This window comes from Atractosteus spatula, chromosome 20, assembly GCF_055471065.1.
Source record: "Atractosteus spatula isolate fAtrSpa1 chromosome 20, fAtrSpa1.hap1, whole genome shotgun sequence".
Classification (NCBI taxonomy): Eukaryota; Metazoa; Chordata; class Actinopteri; order Semionotiformes; family Lepisosteidae; genus Atractosteus; species Atractosteus spatula.
Genome location: NC_142725.1, coordinates 15,835,442 through 15,854,753, shown reverse-complemented (window position 1 = coordinate 15,854,753; position 19,312 = coordinate 15,835,442). Strand labels below are relative to the sequence as shown.

The 19,312-nt window shown below is 41.9% G+C and overlaps 1 protein-coding gene across 1 annotated transcript; it reads right to left on the bottom strand.

Annotated features, from left to right (window-relative positions):
- Positions 1-4,876: 4,876 nt before the first annotated feature.
- Positions 4,877-17,161, bottom strand: masp2 (MBL associated serine protease 2). Its single transcript, XM_088937847.1, has 11 exons — positions 17,103-17,161; positions 16,504-16,720; positions 15,479-15,656; positions 13,984-14,115; positions 11,647-11,843; positions 9,018-9,165; positions 8,337-8,455; positions 8,030-8,108; positions 7,525-7,650; positions 7,140-7,214; positions 4,877-6,248 (listed from the first exon to the last, which is right to left on the bottom strand). The coding sequence occupies exons 1-11, from the start codon at positions 17,108-17,110 to the stop codon at positions 5,461-5,463; spliced, it is 2,067 nt and encodes a 688-aa protein (XP_088793973.1). The 5' UTR covers positions 17,111-17,161; the 3' UTR covers positions 4,877-5,460.
- Between the last annotated feature and the right edge of the window lie 2,151 nt (positions 17,162-19,312).

Genomic DNA, 19,312 nt, shown 5'->3' with positions numbered 1-19,312 from the left:
GCGCGACAGAAGATATGGTAGTGGGTCGTTTAAAAGAGCAGTGTGAGCAGGATCTACTTAAAAAGATTTCAAGTTTGCCGAGCCAGACCCCCGCCCGATCCCGAGTTGCCGAGTGCTACGACAACCTACACAACGTGTGGCCGAGGGGCTACTGATCACCTTTAATCCGCCACTGAGTTGATCAAATATGAAATTACTATAAATTCCTCCCCAGCCCCCAGCCCCCACCCGCCATGGAAAAACATGACTCCGCGTTTTTGTCACTCAACCATAACGGCGGGACAAGGCAACCTCGTGTGATTTCGTTACCAAGAGTGTGAAATAAAAACTACCGTGTGTGTGTGTGTTAAATGTATCAAACAGGGGCTAAGGTGGACTTGGTACATGATTCATTATTCTTTGTGGTAACCTGGAAAATAAGGGGGGGGGGGGAACGGGGGCTTGTAGGACGAGAATAAATCAGTATATTTGTTTCCACAACTCGCAAGGCTGCTACAAAAACATATGATTCAGCGCTGCTTACTGTACCTTTTGACGGCGGGTGAATTAAAGAGCAACGCATCGTGAACGTTTACAGAGTGCGTGTCAAGGCTGCAAGTGGTATCGGCGTGGTTAGAGTACCGGCAGCTCAATTCTGAAGATCAATCATGACGGATCGATGGAAACATGTTGAAAGACAGCCCGGTCCAGCGTCTGCCTGATCTGACGGCCCGAGGGGGAAACTGAAATGAGTTAAAGTCCTTGGGAAGTTTGTTAAGAAGCGTTGAGCCGTGCCGCCAATGGAGGATAACCCCACTTCGAGCAAGGTCGCAGCTTTAAGCTACGCTGAGATTTCGGTCCTTTAATTAAGGAGTGTAAATGATTGAATAATGAACTGTTACCACACTCATCAGATTTTTTTTTTTGTATTAATGCCCAGCCTCGCCCGTATCGGGTTCTCGATATTCAAGATCAGTCGCGAAGTACGTCGCAAACATCATATTTTCAAAACATTTTGATAGCAAAGCAGTGCGTCGAAGCGAGCTGGTAGTTGACAGTTTCATGCATAGAGGAATGATGCAGTTCTTGTTTTTTTTCTTCTTTCGCTTTCATCACAAAACAGCACGTTTGTTCAGTGAGGCACTATACTGTAATCACAAATGACGTTTTAATTTAGGGGGTCCAAAAGGAATTGCCCGTTGGTAAAAAAATAAAAATAATAAACTGGGTTGTAGCCAAGGGGCAAAAAAGGCATTTTGAGAAATATCTTTCACTGTATTGTGTCGAGAATTGGCTTAAAAAGTTTGAAGTTTTCCTTGACTTAATTATGAGATGACCTGCGCTGCTCTGCTTGATATGAAGAATTTGAAAGAACTGCTGTTAATCCCCAGTTATTTATGTTAAACTCTTTTAAATGTTGGGAAGATGTCGAAACCAACGGCGCCTATAGTGAACGACCATCCCATGTCATTTGCCGTTAACAGACGAATCGAGACTTTTCAGTTCCTCATTCGGTAGCAATGACGTGCACGATGTTCTCGCTGGTACGGCGTTTAGATAGCGAAAATAAGAATACGTCATAAAAATAACAACGCCCAAAGCCACCTTCTGTACCTGCCTCTTCAGAAGCACACCTGGCAAGAAAGCGGCATGCACTCTACCACTGCGCTGACTCATTGCTCGCCTTAAGTCAAGGAGACGAATTTGGGGGTGTCAGGCTGAAACGCGAGCCATGTTTCATCATCGTATCCCCAATAATGCTATGAATCAGAAATCGCCTAAGCGGATCTTCGTGACTGATCTTACTGTAATTAAAGATTCGTTTATAACGAAGAGCTATCGTGGTGATGAACTGCTTAAGTATTGCCTACGGTTTTCACCTTGAATGGCATTGATACATTTAGAAACCACACTTGGTGTAGTTGCTGCAAAATAATAGTTTCTGTTTCTAGTGCTGTCGTTCATACATTATGGTAGTTTTTATTTAGTTTTCTCTATTGTGTTTTGTGCTCTTCGTCTTGTCTGCGGATTATAACAAGGGTTACTGCTTTCACATACGTACAGTACAGTACTGTAAGAGAATTGGGGAAAAAAAACTTAAATTTGTTATCTGAATGTCACGCTGATGCAGTGTTCTGGATTAATAGTTACCATCTAAAATCTCGTCTGTTCTTAAACAGGGGCTCTGGCAAGTAGTATGTCACCGGCTAGTTTTTAATATTCTAGTCAATGTATTTTCAGTTCAGAACATTTTAAAATTACTTTTGTAAACACATGTAACAGCCTGAAAAAAATAAGAAAAAGGTTTCAAGTCTGTTTGCTTGGGTCATATCTCTAGAACATAAGAAAGGTCACAGACAAGATGAGGCCATTTGGCCTATCTACAGTTTTTGATAGCTAGTAATTAATTGATTAGGATCTTATCCAACTGTTTTTTTTTAAGAAGCCCGAGGAACACATGTTCCACACTCCCACTACCCTCTGGGTAAAGAAGGATCTCTTTTAAATACTCTTCCATGTAGTTTCCATGTCTGCTCTCTAGTTTGTGTTTCACTGCTCTATAAAAATGTACAGGGGTTTACTTTATAAGTACCATTGAAAATTTTGAATGCTTGTATCCTGTCCCTTCATAATCCTCTCTGCGCAAGAGAAAAGGTCCAGCATGGGACATTCCCTTTAGTCCTGAAATGTATCTGCTTTCTCTTCTCGGGACTGATTTCAGAGCAGCAATCTGTTCTACAATGTGGCAACCAAAATTGTACACAATACACACGAGGCCCTTCTCGTGTGTAACATAAATTTAACATCCCTTGATTTAATTTCTACAATTATCCCTAATAAACACAGCTGTTTGTCCAAGCAGTATACAATCTTAAATGCCATTCAAAGAAACAGGCCAAGAGTAAACATTCCGTGTTGGGGGGGGAGTAAAATATTTGGTGCATATCAGCAAAACGCTTGTGTGACAAATCACATGTGTTCTGTAAATTAAGCGCATTAATAACTATGACAGCTAAAAACAACATATAGTAGTTTTGTAGCAGGACTGAATAAAACCAAGCTGGAACAACTGAATCAACAAGGGACAACATCTGTTGTTTGTTTTATTTAATTCCTCCTGGACAGCACTTAGGGGGCTTTAAATGTGTTTTTTATTTAGATCCAGAATGTATATGTTAATGCAGCAGGCACCAGAAGCGATATTCTCAACAGTACTGAATCCTTTGAAACAAAAAAGCCTTTAAGATTAGTCCATTTTAAGATGTATTTTTAGATATCCTAACCATGACTGTTTAGTGGACAGTTTGTACTGTTTTTGCCTTCATCTACAGTAAACTTAAATTTTGTGGAAATGCGTCTCTGAAGCCTTGTTGTGGAAGGCATATATAGAGTATTTATATGATTACAAACATGATTATTACAAGCAGAATTAGTACATTTAATCAAACATCTATTCATTTCTCACAGTAGGGTTAAACCTTGAGTTATATTTCCCACTTTCAGTGTCTTCTGTTCTCCTACAGTTACTGTGAATACAAAGTAAATTTACTTCCTTCAATAGCAATCAATTTTTGCTATTAAATGAAAACCGTTTCAAGCTTAAAAAACAGAACTGAATAAAATGCATATTTTAAGAGATCCCTCTTTTCCATATTTACAATGAGCAAATTTTACTCATACTTGCCTGTAGATGCCCTAAAATTATTTATTGATTAGCCAACATGTATTGGATGTATCAGAGCTGTCAGGACCCACATTGGCTTGACTTTAATTTTGCTGAATAACAGCAATATCAAAAGCTGCATGATAATACTGTCTGATGTTCTGCCTAAGCTGTGTGTTGCGAAACGAATTGACAGAAAAGAGAAATCTGACATCCCTTCCTTTTCTCTTGATGAGGCGGTGATTGTTACAAATTAGTGAGAGGTTTTTACCTGGGAAAAAAAAACCTCTGTCTCTCTACTTCTGACTGCTGGTGATTTGGTGCTACAATAATTTGTTCTGTCAGTCTGCAAGTTACACATAATCAACTGGACATGACAATACAGGAAAAAAACAGACTGACCATAGCATGGCATCTAAAAGAATAAATTCAAAAAATTAAAACTTGGCAGTGCAATATACTTTTATGTGAAATGACTATTCATATTATACAAGTTGAATTTCATTTTGTTTATGATGCATAGATTTAAAAAACGTTAATCCTTTGTCTTTCATTCAAAGACGTATAAATTATACTCACCAAACACAGGTTTCAAACTCTTTTTGTAGTTCTGCAGAATTTTCTGCACTCAAACCATTTTGACACCGTTTTTTATTGTGACGTTACTATGTGCTGTGTTGCTGTCATTAATTCAGACAAGAACCATTGGAATTAGTTCTCATTTTAGTTGCTAGATAGTATTGTGATACATTTCTCAATGTAGGAATCTTAAAGGCCATGAAGAGTGACTTTAGGGAGCTCATTTCAAGTAGCAAGTCAGCCTGGTCCCTGAAATTCGTATATTTAAAAAAGGCAGCAAGGCGGCTTGTTTCTCTGTTTTGATTCAGTCTGTTTGAGAACAGTACGGTGCACTTAGAAAAGATGAGGGCACAAAAATATTTGCGTGTGACTATTATTTAATCACAGAGGAAAGATAATATGTGTCAAAATGGAGAAACCTTTAATGGCTGTTTTCAAAGAAAACTGCCAGGGAGCACTGAGATCAAATGCATTATGTATGAAGGCTAAATTATGGCAAATCACGGTGCTGAACCTGAAGAACAGACACGGCTGATTTTCATTTGAGATGTGAGAATAACACCTTGTGGGACGTTGGAATCGCTTGTGCAAATTTACATGCAACAGGAAAAAAAGCGTTTGCAACACAAAGACAAATGACCCATTCACTCAGCGCATTTAACGACCCAAAGGAACCATCTGCAAGATTCCAGATAGTTAACTGAGCATTTATTTGCAAGGCAAAAGAATGACTTAATGCTGCACATCCTCTGAAGCCAGCGCACTTTATATATGCCAGAACCACAAACCTATTCATCTGATTTTCTAACAGACAGATGCATGTCTGTTTCACATTGCTGCTGGAGAAATCTCACTAAGACTTGGTGATTGGATTTGTCCTACAGGTATCTTTGATGATCTGCTTTTAACTTAGCACTAGCTGACATTATCATATAAATAATATATGATATTAGTTGAAGTTGTTGGTATATAATCCATGTAAGCATATTGTATTATCTCTTATTAAAATGACATAAGGTGTACAATATCACTCTTTAAATTCCAACATTATTACTCACAATTTTAAAGATAGTATTCATAGATACAGTAAAATGTTTTTATCCTCATTGTAATTTTGAAATACAAGAAAGTTTAAGGAAATTTAGGTCACAGATGCATGCACTAGCTGCATTGTGGACATGAACTCAACGACAGTTCCTCAGTATGTGGTTTGTGTGCTGGTGAGCAGAGTGTTTGGGTTAACGGTTGCTTGAAATGACATCGTTGATCCAGGAGACGTAGTTTGTCACTTTGGTGTACACTCCGTACTGACCTGCCTTTGCACACTCGTACCCCCAGGACACAATGCCACCAATGTACCAGCTGTTCTTCCCATCGTCATAAAAGGCAAAGGGCCCCCCACTGTCTCCATGACAGGTGTCCTTACCTCCCTGGGGGATCCCCGCGCAGATCATGTTCTCCGTCAGGATGAAATCATGCTTGATCTCCGCACCCAGATCCCGATAGCCCGCCTTGCACACCTCAAAGTCCACAACCGGCAGCTCGACGTACCTCAGGTGGACCGAGCCGGGGCCGCGGCCGGATTTCCGGGACACCCCCCACCCCGACACCACCCCAACGTCGTCCTGCTTCACGAGAAATCTGTCCTCCCTTTGCGGTAAGCAGATTGGCATGACGGAGGAGCTGATGGGCACTCTGTTGCTCAGCTTGACCAGGGCGATGTCGTGGTCGTAGTTCACGCCATCCTGTTTGTAACGGTCGTGGATGAAGATTTTCTCGGGAACGCCCACGACGGCGTTGCTGTCCGCTCGCTCAGTTATGCCCATTTTCAGCTCCACGTTGGCCACATCCCCGTGGCCGTGCAGGACGTGGGCGGCTGTCAGGACCCAGTTGTCAGAAATCAGAGAGGCGCCACCTTTAAACTCCTGGCCCACGATCACGAGGACCTGCCAAGGAAACTCATTCTTCCCCGCCTGGCTCCCTCCGATTATGCGGGCGAGCTTTCCAGATGTTGGAGTTCCACAGGCTGGGGAGACAAGCAAAATTTCGAGAGCAATCCTCCTGCCACCAGACTCGCCAGGCAGGGACTTCCTTGCATTTTATCTGAGTTCTGGTGACCCATTTGTTCTATACTAGTAGCTCTGGAGCAACATCAATCTGCCAACATCTCCTACCAGGAGAGAAGGCGATGTTACACCATGGCCTCACAGTGCAGATGCCCCTGTCTGTGGCACTGCCAAGACACATCAGCATCACAGAAGTGAGTAGTTACGATCTAATCAATGATGTTCATACAATTTGTTTCAAAGATCAATTATTCCTACAAAACATAAATGTAAAACAGGGTTCATAGTGTACAAAGACAAACTCCAGTGTTCTTAAGAGTGGCTTTAATCCCCTGTGGCAGGTGACTGGTCTCTTGACACAGCAGGGATAGCACTACTTTAAAAGGCAGTTTAAAACCACAGTCAATAAACCATGAGCTCAGACTGCAGATTGAGCTTTGGGGGCCACACATAGCCAGTTTGAGCTTAAACTGGAATCCTTCAGCTTCGTCGAACAACTGGCTGGGCACAGCCCTTGACTATGAGCACATGAGCAACAGCTGGAACAGCTGGAGAACAGCTGCCAGTTCCCAGTTCCCTCTATGGGCTTACCATGGCTTCAACACAGCTGCTGCTAGAGTCAGTGCAGATGCTTCTGTTAGGCACTCTGGCACTTACAGGAGCCTAAGGTGGGTGTGTCAGGAGGAACACATTCAAAGTTCCTCATCCGCCCCAAACCAGGAGACATAGCTGTAATCCACAGCTAAACAAAAGGCAATTCCAAGTTTTAAGGAAACAGGATGTCTGACCACATATGCCCCTTGGCAATCTCATTCAGAAAAGTAAGATGTTCTTCAAACGTTCTTACTTACTAGGTTCACATTCAGGAAGGTCACTCCTCCCCTTTGAGTCTCTCCAGTAGCCATCTGAAGCACATGTATACCTTCCTGTGGAGGGTGAGAACAGAAAAGGCATAAAAAGCAAGCTAGTAATACTAGTTGCTGTGATGTGAGTTCTCCAAGCTTGGAGCATCATTGTATTCTCTTATTCATTAAAAATTGAACTCCAGAATGCATCAAACGAAGCAAAAATGGCACAGGGTATGATTACTAATAAAGAAATGGAATGGTTTGCATTAGTATTTTATAAGTTTTATGATATAGCAGTCACCAAGCCTTTAAAAGTGTCCATTCTCAGTATGAGATCTTGATGAAGTGGTGCAACATATAGAACTATTGTAACATTTACAGATCTTACCGTCTGCATCTCCTTTCATTTTATAGAACGGCTCTTTGCAGGTATAGCGTAGGACAGACTGGAAGGTTGTTGTGGAAGCAGAAACTTGGCCATTAAGGATTTCATCAGGCTGTGCACAGTCAACAACTGAATAAAAAAAAAAACATTCAATACAATTAGCTTTTTCAGTTTTGCTGAACTGAAGGCAAAATTAACTCGGCTACCTGCAGCTCATCCCAAATGGTGCAATTTCCAAAAATGAAAGGCTGTTAAAAAGAAAGACACCTTTTTTTAAAGTCATTGCACATAAAAAGACTGTTAAGAGCTTTGTATGAGCTGTGAACTTTATAGTGAGAAATTACAGAAGCAGTGACGTAGAATGTGGCTCACTGTGTCCCCACTTTGACTTTTCCTGATACACTCCCAACCGGCTTTGAGCCAGCAGGCTTGAAGATCTTTTTCTCAGTCTCAACATGACACTTCAAGAATCACAGCGGGCCAGAGCCATTAGAGCACTGCCACTCACTGCTACATCTGGGCATCGGCTGATCCCACGTTCCATCCTTCCTGCAGGTTGTTCGGAAGTTGGGCAGCTCCTTAGATCCCTAAAGACAGAAAAGACAGTTTCCCATCCCATTCACAGGGCTGAAGCCCAATGACAGTTTTAAGTCTGAGACTGTAACCTCCTGCCTTCAAAGGGAAACAATGTGGATTGTGGAAGAATAAAAATACACTTATGTGATAACCTAAAGGTTAGTTTTTTGTGCCCTTTCCCTTGTTAACGATGTGTTCAGGCTTCCCTGCTTTGAGGACAGCGAAGGAATCGGAGCTACCTGCAGCAATTCATATCCCTTCTCGCACGTCAGAGTGAAGCTGTCCTTGAAGATGTACTGAGGCAGAAGAGGGAGGATCCTTCCGTGAGGAGGAACCACAGGGTCTGGACAAGGTGTAGCTGCATGTTCACGGAAAGACAAAACCTCACTGAGTGAAGAAAGCCTCGATGCCTCGGGATTTTTTGTCGTGTTTTTCTGACGCACAAATAAAGCCTTCACTTCACTGTCCTACATTTCCCCCCCAGTTTAGCTGCCTGCGTTCCCAGCTGCTTCTAGCCCCCCCCCCCCATGCTCTACCATGATTTTACCATGCTTCACTCATCTTTCACACAGCTGTCCAGCGGTCTAAGAAGCACTGAATTCAGGCTTGGTGTCAGTAAACCAGGTACAACATTCCCACAGCAGCAGGCACAGTGTGAGGGACACTGTACTGCACCTGGCTCCTTCGTTTCAGCACAGAGAAGTGGTGAGCAGCATGGCAGGGGCATCAAGCAATCGTGTGACACAGCACTGGTGTGGCAATGTCTTTATCCCTTTTAAAGACAGCTCTGGGTCTTTATGCAACCAGCTGCTGTTACTAAATAATCACTAGGAAAAGGAGTCGCAGAACCTACCTACATGCCCATTACAAAGGCCGGGCGCTGCAGTATCCCCACAACTTTGGTTTATGACTGACAATACCTGTGCTGCTGTATTTGATCTTCCAGCCCTTGTTGGTTCCCGAGCCGTCTGTCCTGAAAAGAACCTCCACCTCATTGCTCCCAGTTTCGATCTTTTTGGGCAGCGATGATCCGCAGAAGGGGCCGTACTCTTTCTTCTTGGTGCTGATCTTCAGAAGAAAGAAGGCAGGAAGAGTGTCGTCAGACAGCCCAAGCAGCCGAGCTCTGACTGGGCCTGAGCTGCCGAGCCGGCGCTTGAAATGGGAACGATTTGCCAATTGGGGAATCCCAGTCACAGTCGGTTAGTGCCATGGACATCAGCCTCGAACCCTGGATCACACAGTTCAACCTGCTCTCGAGTGAGCACCTTCACTGGCTGAGTCTCTTGGGAGACCCCCGACAGCTCATCATTCTAAAGGGTTGGGGTGTACCATGGTAAAAGCAGAGGAAAGTACAGGAATGCATGGTAACAGCACAGAAAGGTGTGGTGACCATGAGGCACATGATACAAACCTTGATTCAGCAAAGTAACTGCATAGTATAAGTCAGAACAAACTGTGGGGAAAAGTGCATAAATACTATTCCAATTTAGCACGGCAGGTTTTTTTAGGTTCACACTGAGCTTTTTCTACACAAGGTTTATTCCCCCTAAAGAGGCAGTACATAGTACAGAAATGCTGAAAAGGGCACCACGAGGGTTAGGCTTGTTCATTTAAGACAGCTGCTCTAATTGATTCATTCAAGTGTCTGCTTTTAACACTGTACAAGCAATGGAAGCACTAGGGTTGTAATTAAAAATAAACCATTAAAAACTCAGAAATCTGACATGAAGTTCTCATTAAAGAACTGACACAATGGGGATTTAAAAGAGCAATCATTTAAAAGCCTGTAATTTTTTTAAATCTCTTTAAACTGAAGACTATGAATGACCTGTACATAAAATAAGATTTTTTTTTGTTCCTTTCGCAGAGACAATAACCTTTTACATAATGTTCGGAAATGGGTTTGTACAGCAGCCACTGGCCTTACCAGCATGTCTGACACAGCAGCATGGAAATTCTGTGCTATTCTGACTGACACGTTTCATCCCTCTGTTAACGTTTTTAAATACTAATTACAGAAATTTACAATCCAAATAAGTCTGTTCTGTACTCCATTTGATAATACGTATCTTTCATGATTATAACCCTGTGCATCATTGCCCAGCACTTAAAAGAAAATTATTAGTCTTGCACTTAAATGCCATTACAGTTTTCAATTGCCTTTCCCATCTAATTCTCTCTGCCAGCCCCTAGCAGGGTATTAATATATGCTAATGCAATACACATTTCAGCTGTAAAAGAATAAAACAGTGCTTTGGTTGTATAATACCATTAGGGCCTGTTAAATGTCCCACACACTCAAATGCTGAATTTATGAACTTCTCTCTTGATTTTCTGCTTTTGCGTCCTCTCCCAAAATCCTTGTGGTGAAATTGTCTATATATTTTCAAATACACATATTTTGCACTAGTTGAATATTTTCTTGTTAACTTGCATGACTGTGGAATGTTTTAATGTTTAACTAAATGGTCTAGAATCTAGAAGCATTTTCTCTCCCAGGTAACAGAAGCGGAAAATGAATTTATTTGCATCTATAAATGGGAAGAGAATTCAGAGGGGGCTTATTTGTAAACTGAACTTCCCAGCCAGACAGCCCCTTTAGAAATACCTGAATGGCATTCTGGAGCCAAAGTCTTACTGGATGATCAGAAACCAAACAAGGAAGGCCAAATGTGTTCCTTTTATTTTCTGGAGTTTTAAGCAACAGTTTGGGAGCAGGTGAATCTTGCCCACTTATTCCTTGCTCTTGCAGCTCCCTAGCTCATCCTTCATTAAAGAAGGGGCAGATTATTCTTTTGGACAGGCGAATTCCCCAATACTGCGCACTATTCGAATCACACCTCTTCTCCACCTTATTTAAGGTGTGACCATACTACTGAAGTAATTGTAATTCTATGGGTGTTCGCCCAGTATCCCAAAGATTTTTCACTCTGAGCTCATACAGTCTTTCCTCCCTAAAGTTCCCCGTAAAGGCTGGAGAAGTAGTTTTTAATAATAATAATAATAATAATAATAATAATAATGTCCTGAATTCATAAGCCCATTTTTGCCAGTCTCTCCAATGCATCCAATTAGAATATCAAAAACAACGGCAAATCCATCCCATGTCAGGTATAAAAGTACATGTTTTTTATTTCAAACTTTCTAACTTCAGAGAATAAAATAGGAACACAGCATTGGGAATTAAAATAAGCAGGGGAAACAGGGGGTGCTCATGGCTAGTTACAAAATGTTTTCTCAGAATAAGCTTCACATTCCTAGGAAAGAAACACACCTCCCTTATATTGCCCATCCACCACACAGAGTCAATTATTTGTATTTAACTTCTGTGTCATTTACTACATGGTTGCCAATGACAAACAGTTTATATGAAGTGCTAATGTTTCGATCGTCTAGCCATCTTCACTACCTCTGATAGTGAGATGAAGTGAAAATAAGTGTTTCAGTCCAGCATCTGGGCAATATTTTGCTTCAGCAGCAGTAATGATTTTAAACTCAGTCATCAAGTTTGTACTCCTTCACACACGTTGCAAAATTCAGCAGGCTGACCTTTAAGACATCATACGGGCAGGAAACATCAGGATGGGACTCAACATCGAAAGACTCCACAAACTCCAGTATCAGACTGAAGCCCTCGTCCAGCCGGATCCTGTAGGTGCACTGGGAGAGCTTTGGATATGCTGAAGGATAGTCTGGGCTGGTCAGCTCCCCAGATCTCTCAGTGAAGACCTGGTTACTGCACTGAACTGCAAAAGACAACCAAGTCAAGATACCACTAGCATCTAAGACAAACAGTGCCCTCTAGACGGGGCTCTGGTCCATCACAGTAAATGACCCTGCAACTCATTTGTCATAAGACAGAAAGGAAGATTTGGATGTCCTCTTCCTTGAGCAGACCTGGTCCGTGGCAGTGCAAGTACTGGATTCTAACTCTAGACCTCCAGGGAGGGTGGCCACCTTGGACAAAAGTGGTAGATTTTAAAGGATTTTTTAGATCCTGGCACCAAATTTCTCTGTAAGTGCATTGGAGACTACTTAAAACATCAGAAGCCTCTTACTCTGTTCTATTAAAATGTGAGCTATGCATGTTGTAATGTACAAAATACTATGTCTCGAAAAATTCATTACTGACCAGAAAGTCGAGTATTTTGAGTTTCAAAAAGAGGCAGAGGATGGGTGACAGAAGGATGTCAAAAAAAGGAAAAGGAAGAATAAAGTAAAGCTTCTCTCACTGTGGGACAAAAAAAATCGGTCTGTGCCTTTGAAAATGCCATCCACAGGGAGGTGGCATACTAGGGGACAGGCTGGGGACTCTTTCGCAGTGTTGGTGCTGTGTTTCACAGCACTCTGAGGCTCAGGTTATGCCACTTATGTATGTCAAATGTTTCATTTTTTCAGTGACATATCTGTAAGCAGAGACGTGGCCGCAGAGAATTCACAGTGCGAAGTACTAGTGCAGTTTAATTCATACTGCCCCAGAGGTGTGACTTTGAACAGGCTACTTGACACCTTTTCAGTGATAGAAGTCTGCTCATCAGCTGAAAACTGCTGTTAGATCTGTTGAGCTGTGAAGATGATTTTTGCTTTAAGAAGACAGAGAAGAAAAGTCCCTTGTTCAAATGAACTAGCAGCACAAGGTAATTTAATTTGCCTGAATTTAGAATCATTGCATCACATCACTAGTTTCAGCTCAAACTTACCAAGCAGAAGCTGCCTACAGTACATAACTGAATATTTTTCACAAGCTCTTATTTAATGACAATAACTGCTTCTCACAAAATTAAGGAAGGAAAATGTGTATTAAATCACAGCTGAAAATTCGTTCTGAAAAGGTTTTGCAGATTAATACAAAAAATTGCTTTTTTTCAGAAGAGTCGGAGTTCACATAATTAACATCATAACACAAACTAGAAGGCAAACTCATACAATAACTTTGAAACAGACTGTGTGTTTAATGCCCGAATGCATTTTCACCCCCCTTTTGCAAAGAACGAAGATAATAAGAAAAAATGACTCTGGTGTTAATTGTGATAAATTATCCATGCCAGTGTCCGAGAGCTATTACAGTTACAATGGGTTATCAATTAACAGTGGCTTTCTAGATGACTATTCCCCCAAGTACCTGGAGTAATTTACTTGAATTCACAGAGCATGTCAGAGATAAACAGCCTGGCACAGAAGGGGCTCTCTCTGGCTCTCCTAAGCAGTAGGCAAGTTAACAAGCAGGTCAGCTGGATTATTCAGCCTTACTGCAGCTCAGCTTGCTTGGCCTGTGAGCGTGATGATCCATACATCGGTTGTAACATCGCTCCCCAGTTTAACGCTCTGATCAAAGTCGTATCTGCCACAGGCTTGGCTGAGTTAACCAAGAACAAGTGGCTGTGGACCAGATCTCTGAGCTTCCCAGGTTTCCATTTCAGGAAGGAGGAAAAATCTTTAGGGATCCCAGAATGGTACTCGCGTGCAAGCAGGAGAACTGGGAATTACCAAGTCCATTCTGCTTCAGATCAAACAGAGCAACTTTAGTTCCTGGCCTTTTTTTTCCTAGTAGCCAAATCCCACAAAACATTAAGCTGATAATACGTTAGAGCTTGTTGCTTCTCAGTTACTTCTATGTATTGAATTCTTCAGGATTGTTTAAATGAGTACAGTATTACTTCATGCAAATCTAGGAAAGGCTTTTGTGTGTGTGTCATGGGCAGAGGAGGGAAAAACCAAACAAGAGCAAAAATATAGAAAGGATGGATTGAAATAACAAGGAAAAAAAAGTTTGGGGTTTCAGGTACATTATCATTAATCAGAGCCCTAGATATTTTTATGATATTGTACAAATATAGTACAGGGTCATTTAAAAGCTGCCTAATGCAATTTTTAAAAAAAACTTACCCGTACAGGTTCTTTTGTTGGAATGGAGATGGTATCCCAATCTACAAGTGCAGTAATAGCCACCCACATAATTGTGGCAATTATGGTCACAGTAAGGCTCTCCATCCACTGCAAGCTTGCATTCATTAATGTCTGTGGAGCAGGAACAAAGCTTAAACCATTTCACAGCGCCAGCTCTTTTGTCTGCACTATACATCAAATTAAATCAGAGGATATGTTTTCTGCAAAGGAATGCGGTCTTGTAGGAAAGCAAGACCTAAGGCTTCAAACTTCTCAATTTACTCATTCCTAGAGCCAAACTGTCCCGTGTTTGCATTACACCAGGCCGAACACTCTACATACAGAGACCTACTGCACTGAAAGGAGAAGACAGAGTGGTTTCTCACTGGTGGTATGAAAGAAAATGGTGTGAATGCTCAATCTGGGAGCTGCAACAGAAGAGTAAAGCTGCACTTTTCAACAGGGGTTGGTACTTTGATTAATATCCCTCTCATCATTGCTCCATTAGTGACAGGTGTCTGACAGAGCATTAGCGACAGAGCGCCCTGTCACTCACACAGCCTTGCAAGAGACACCAAATTATCCTCCTAAGCATCACAAATCTGTGATGACAAAAACCTGTTAATTGGCAGAACGGTTCATCTTTTAAAGTGATAAGCAAGGGACAGCTTCTTCCACAAGCTAATGGCCCTTTCCTGCATGCCGAACCTAGAGCTCACCTCGAAAGCTCGAAGACAGGCTGTGACAGCTGATGTCACACTTACTGTTAGTGTTTCTGGCTTGTGCCAATTCAGAGATACAGGCTTCAGGCAGCAAAACAGCAGAGTCAAAAGTCCACTGTTATATCTGTTCCCAGCAAAAGCAAGGCACAGAGTGGAATTACTGGCAAATTTTGTTACTTCATTACAGCTCATGGTCATATCAATGCCTGAGATAAAAAATCGTCTGGAACAAGAAACATTGCTTAAAAAGGTGCCTGAGTTAACAAGATCCTGCTGCTGTTCAAAGAAGGCACAAGTGGCTCTGAACCTGCACTGTGTGGGCAGCAGGCACCTTCAAACTGTCAGCATTGTGAGCCAAGACTTTGAAAATTGAGGCTGTTGAGAAATCAATTTTCTTTTCCACGCTCAGTGGCTGTCAAGCTACCAGCTACAATCATATTCTGTTCATGGGCCTTGTTTTCTTTTTTCAATCAACTTCAAAGTCCCATTACAAGAGAGAAAATGTTCGGAGTCTTCAATTTCACTGGCCCCTGAATCCAGATGCAGCACTGTCTTCTTCCAAGAGGATACACGCACCAAAATAAACTTCATTTTGTCCCTTCGTACCTCAACGATTCAAAAATCTATTATATTTCCATAAAAGCATGCAAAGCCCATGTATACCGTAGTACATCTATGAAAAGTGTACTATGTACTAGAATTCATGTGGAACAGAGAGAGTAGTATAGTGTTTACAGTACATCAATGGGAAGTACAGAGATACTTTTACTTACCTTCTGCTGCGTAAAATGCTTGAAATCCTGTGAATCTTTTCTCGTTTGAATAATCGGACCTGAAAATCACTGATATTGTGTTGCCAGCTGAATAGTACACAGTAGGCCCTGGAGCATCCTCATAATCTTTCTCACTTTCTCCACAGAATCTGAAGGTCTCATTGCCTTCTGCTACAAACTACAAACATAAACGACACTCATTTTCAAATTATCTGCATTATACCACACTTACTACTCGGTAGTGTACAAATATGACAGAACAATTCCCAGGGTTTGCAGATTTTGTTCTAGTTGTGCTACGTTACATCAGTTCTGACATTGACATTATTTTTCTCTGCATTTAAAACACATCAAGGGCAGTCCCATGTCAGTTAGCCTGCTTGTGAAAAGAGTTATTAATTTTGTTTAAGTGCTGATTGAATTATGTGTTGGAACCTATAAGCAACAGAATACGTGAAGAAATCTGTCATTGCTTGTGCATGTATAGTGCTTCCATCCCAACAGATCCCAAAGCACGTCACATTTAGGTGGGGACTGACTTCATGCTCAAGCGCAACAACGTTTTCTGTCCAAGGCTAGGGTGGAAAATAACAAGGACGCTGCTGTTAACACCCCTACTCAAGAATCTGGGTTTTAATGTTTCATATGAAGGACAGTGCCTTCTACAGCACAGTGCCCCTGGTCACAGAAATGGGGTATTAGTTTGGAAACTGTGATCTAGAGGAAGGAGCACCACCTAGTGGCTGATCAAAACCAGCCTGGTTTACATGGAGATCTCCTGCTCCAGCAATGATCCATCTCAGCTCTTCTTAGCTCCTGAGATCAGATGGCATGGCAGCAACGCTGCAACAGTGAGCTAGAACTCAATTTTATTTTTGGGCTTCTAGCTGCTGTGACACAATCCTTTACAAATCAAGCTCTGACGAGCCTGTACAGCACGAGAATTGTGTAGCCCGTTGGACCTGCGTGAACGGTCTGACCAGAAACAGTGAGGGTAGGTCAAGGCCAGGCCCTCAGGGGGATACCTGCATGTAGTCGTATTCACACAGGTAGGACGGCTCGAGGCTGAAGTGTGTGAAGTATAGCTTGATCCTGTGGCCTTCGGGGACGGAGATATCCCAGACCTGGTAGGAGTTATCCGGGTAGGGGTTTGGGAACTGTGGGCTGGTGAAAGTTCCATGCAGGCCTTTCAGGTCAACGCAGTGAGATAAATGCACAAAGCAGGCGACGATTACCAGGAAGCTGGTGAGAAACGAAATGAAAAGAAAATTACATCTTGCACAATCAGAAATCCCCTCCCGATCACCAGCACGCCTGAGGCACACCATCTAATTGATCTCCTCATTTTTATATACAGTACATTGAGATCTGCAGATTACAGGACCTACAAACTAGAAGCTCGGCAAGTGTAAATTTCCCATCTGATCCAAGTTAAACAAAGTTAAGAAACAAGATACATAAGAAATAAGATAAAATGACATATCAAATCACACCTGCCAAATCATTCCCTTTCCTTCTCTTGCCATTAATGTTTAGGATAACTAAGGATGCTTTTCTCAGTGGTTATGATAATCGCTTGGGTGCCTCAGCTCATCAACAGCTTATAAAAACGTTTCAGACTTACCCTTTCATTATCACTGCTACAAAGCCCTAAAGCAATGTGGCTGTGTAGGTGAGGGTTTTGTTTGTGAATGTGTCCGCCAGGCTACCTTTGCCCAGTGTGTACAGTGGGTTACTGAACCCTTGTCCTGTATTGATCGGCTATTAAACTCACAGAGCAACAGAGGACCTGGTAGCCTGACCTATGGGGGGTGATAGCAAGGTTTACACTATGCTTCTTAACCTGGGGCATATTGGGAAGAGAAATACAAACAGGATTTGTTTCAGTAGTATGGCTAGTGAGAGGTTTGAGCTCTCTAGGCTGCCTAAAGATTCCAGGAAGAACAAGCACCTGATAACTGAAGGGGATCTCAGTGGTTAAAGGACACTTCACTTGCTGAACGTATTTATCCCTGTTCTGAACGATGACAGCTTTGTCTTTTAAGATGTGGTAGTTTTGCATTCGAAGTCTTAGTCTGAATAGAAAACGTACGTCATAGTTAAATGACTAAATTGGCGACACATATAGGTTAGCAGTAGAAATCACCAAGACATTACAATGATTAAAACAATAAATGGAGTTACTGCCGTTTTAAGCGCTTGATTTATTGACGTGCTAATCATTTCACTAAATACTGTAATTACACCGTAGCAACGATTGGTACAATGGTGTTAATTACCATGTTACTGCGGAGACTAAGCTACCCCCCTGTGGTTGGAGGACTAAATTACAGACAAATGTCGGGGGACAAATCAGATAGCGAAAGCCCTGTGGGAAAACGCAGGCCTTATATCCTTCAAATGCTAGCACTCCAAGACATAAAGCAAAAAAAAGTCAAATGAAAGTTTTTCTTATCAGGCGGACTGGTTAAACAGTTCACGTCTGATGTTAATGATTGACAGAAGCCACGATTGTCTGCCAGAATAATCCCCGCATGTGTCTGGGGTTCTGTCTCAGGATCTCCTTCAACACACACCAGAGAGAGAGAGAGGGTGTATCCTGTCGCTCGAGAGCAGCAGATTCAGATATGATGTCTGTTCTGTCGTTTAAGAAATCACAACGTAGAATAAAGTCTGGAAAAAAAAATGAACATCACGCACCCCAGTTACGCATTCAAACACGCTACCGTTGTTCGAGTGGGAGAGCTGCATCTGCATGCGTCGGCTGTCAAGACACACGCGTGGAATTAACCTTTACAGCATACTACATATCCTCTTTTGCAATTTATGATCTCCGAAGAGTATGGATGCTGTTTTTGCACATTGATCTTTTTGTTAGCGTGCCTATTCAGGAATGAGGCCAGCGAATGCTTAAATAAATAACCCTGAAAGGTGTGCACTCTCGCTCCCAGTTTGAGGAAGCATGCTTGGCAAGCGAAATCCTCACTGCGAGGTAATCGGGAAAGGTATTTCAGATGAATGCGACCAGATTACATTGTTGAGAAACAAAAGGCAAAGCGAACAATAATTCTGCAGCACCACATTCAATTATTGTCAAGATCAGTATGGATTTAAAAAATGCAAAAAATAAAGGTCGATCAAAAACGATGTAAAATGACTGTTTATTTAAGCAGGTTTAAGGCAAATTATTTTTCGCCTAATACCCGTCTGGTACAGCACAGGCTAATTCCAGAGCATTCACTGCGAGTTGTAATTATCATGTATATCAGCAGGACCGGCAATTTTGTTTTCAAAATGCTCGCTGATTGCGTTTTCCTCAGCTGCAGTTAAAGCCACCCTCCTCCCCTCTGATTGAAAGGGCACAGGTTACGGTCTCGTCGCCTGGAATGTATCTGACACACACATGTATTTAAAAAAAAAAATATCCATCTTCACATCCCACTGCTACTACAGTATATCAAAACTATTTTACTTTTTTCACAAAACCAAAACAAGACAGGAGCCCGTTAGCAAGTAATTTTAGACAATGTTCTTTGCAACATTTTACTGCAATAAACCTGTATTTTATCCAGCGACATACTTTTAAAAAACTGTTGCTTTTAACCTGTGACCTATTTCCGTTTTTGGGAGTAGTGTGTTGTGTTTTTTTCTTCCGTCATGTGTGTTTTTTAAAGGGCTTATTACAAAAAAAAAACGAGTTATTATTAGCAGATGATTCAGACAGTTTTGCCACCCAGATTTCCCTGCACTTCATTAGACTTGTGAACTGCGTGTGCGCCCCTGTATACCGCCTGCTGCACAGGCTAATTTCCAAATATCCCACGAGGAAGCCTA

Coding starts and splice junctions, on each gene's coding strand:
- masp2 (XM_088937847.1), bottom strand. Junction 8,456..9,017: donor GATCAAATACAGCAGCACAG/GTATTGTCAGTC, acceptor GTGAACATGCAG/CTACACCTTGTCCAGACCCT. Junction 6,249..7,139: donor CCTTCCTGAATGTGAACCTA/GTAAGTAAGAAC, acceptor TTGTCTCCCCAG/CCTGTGGAACTCCAACATCT.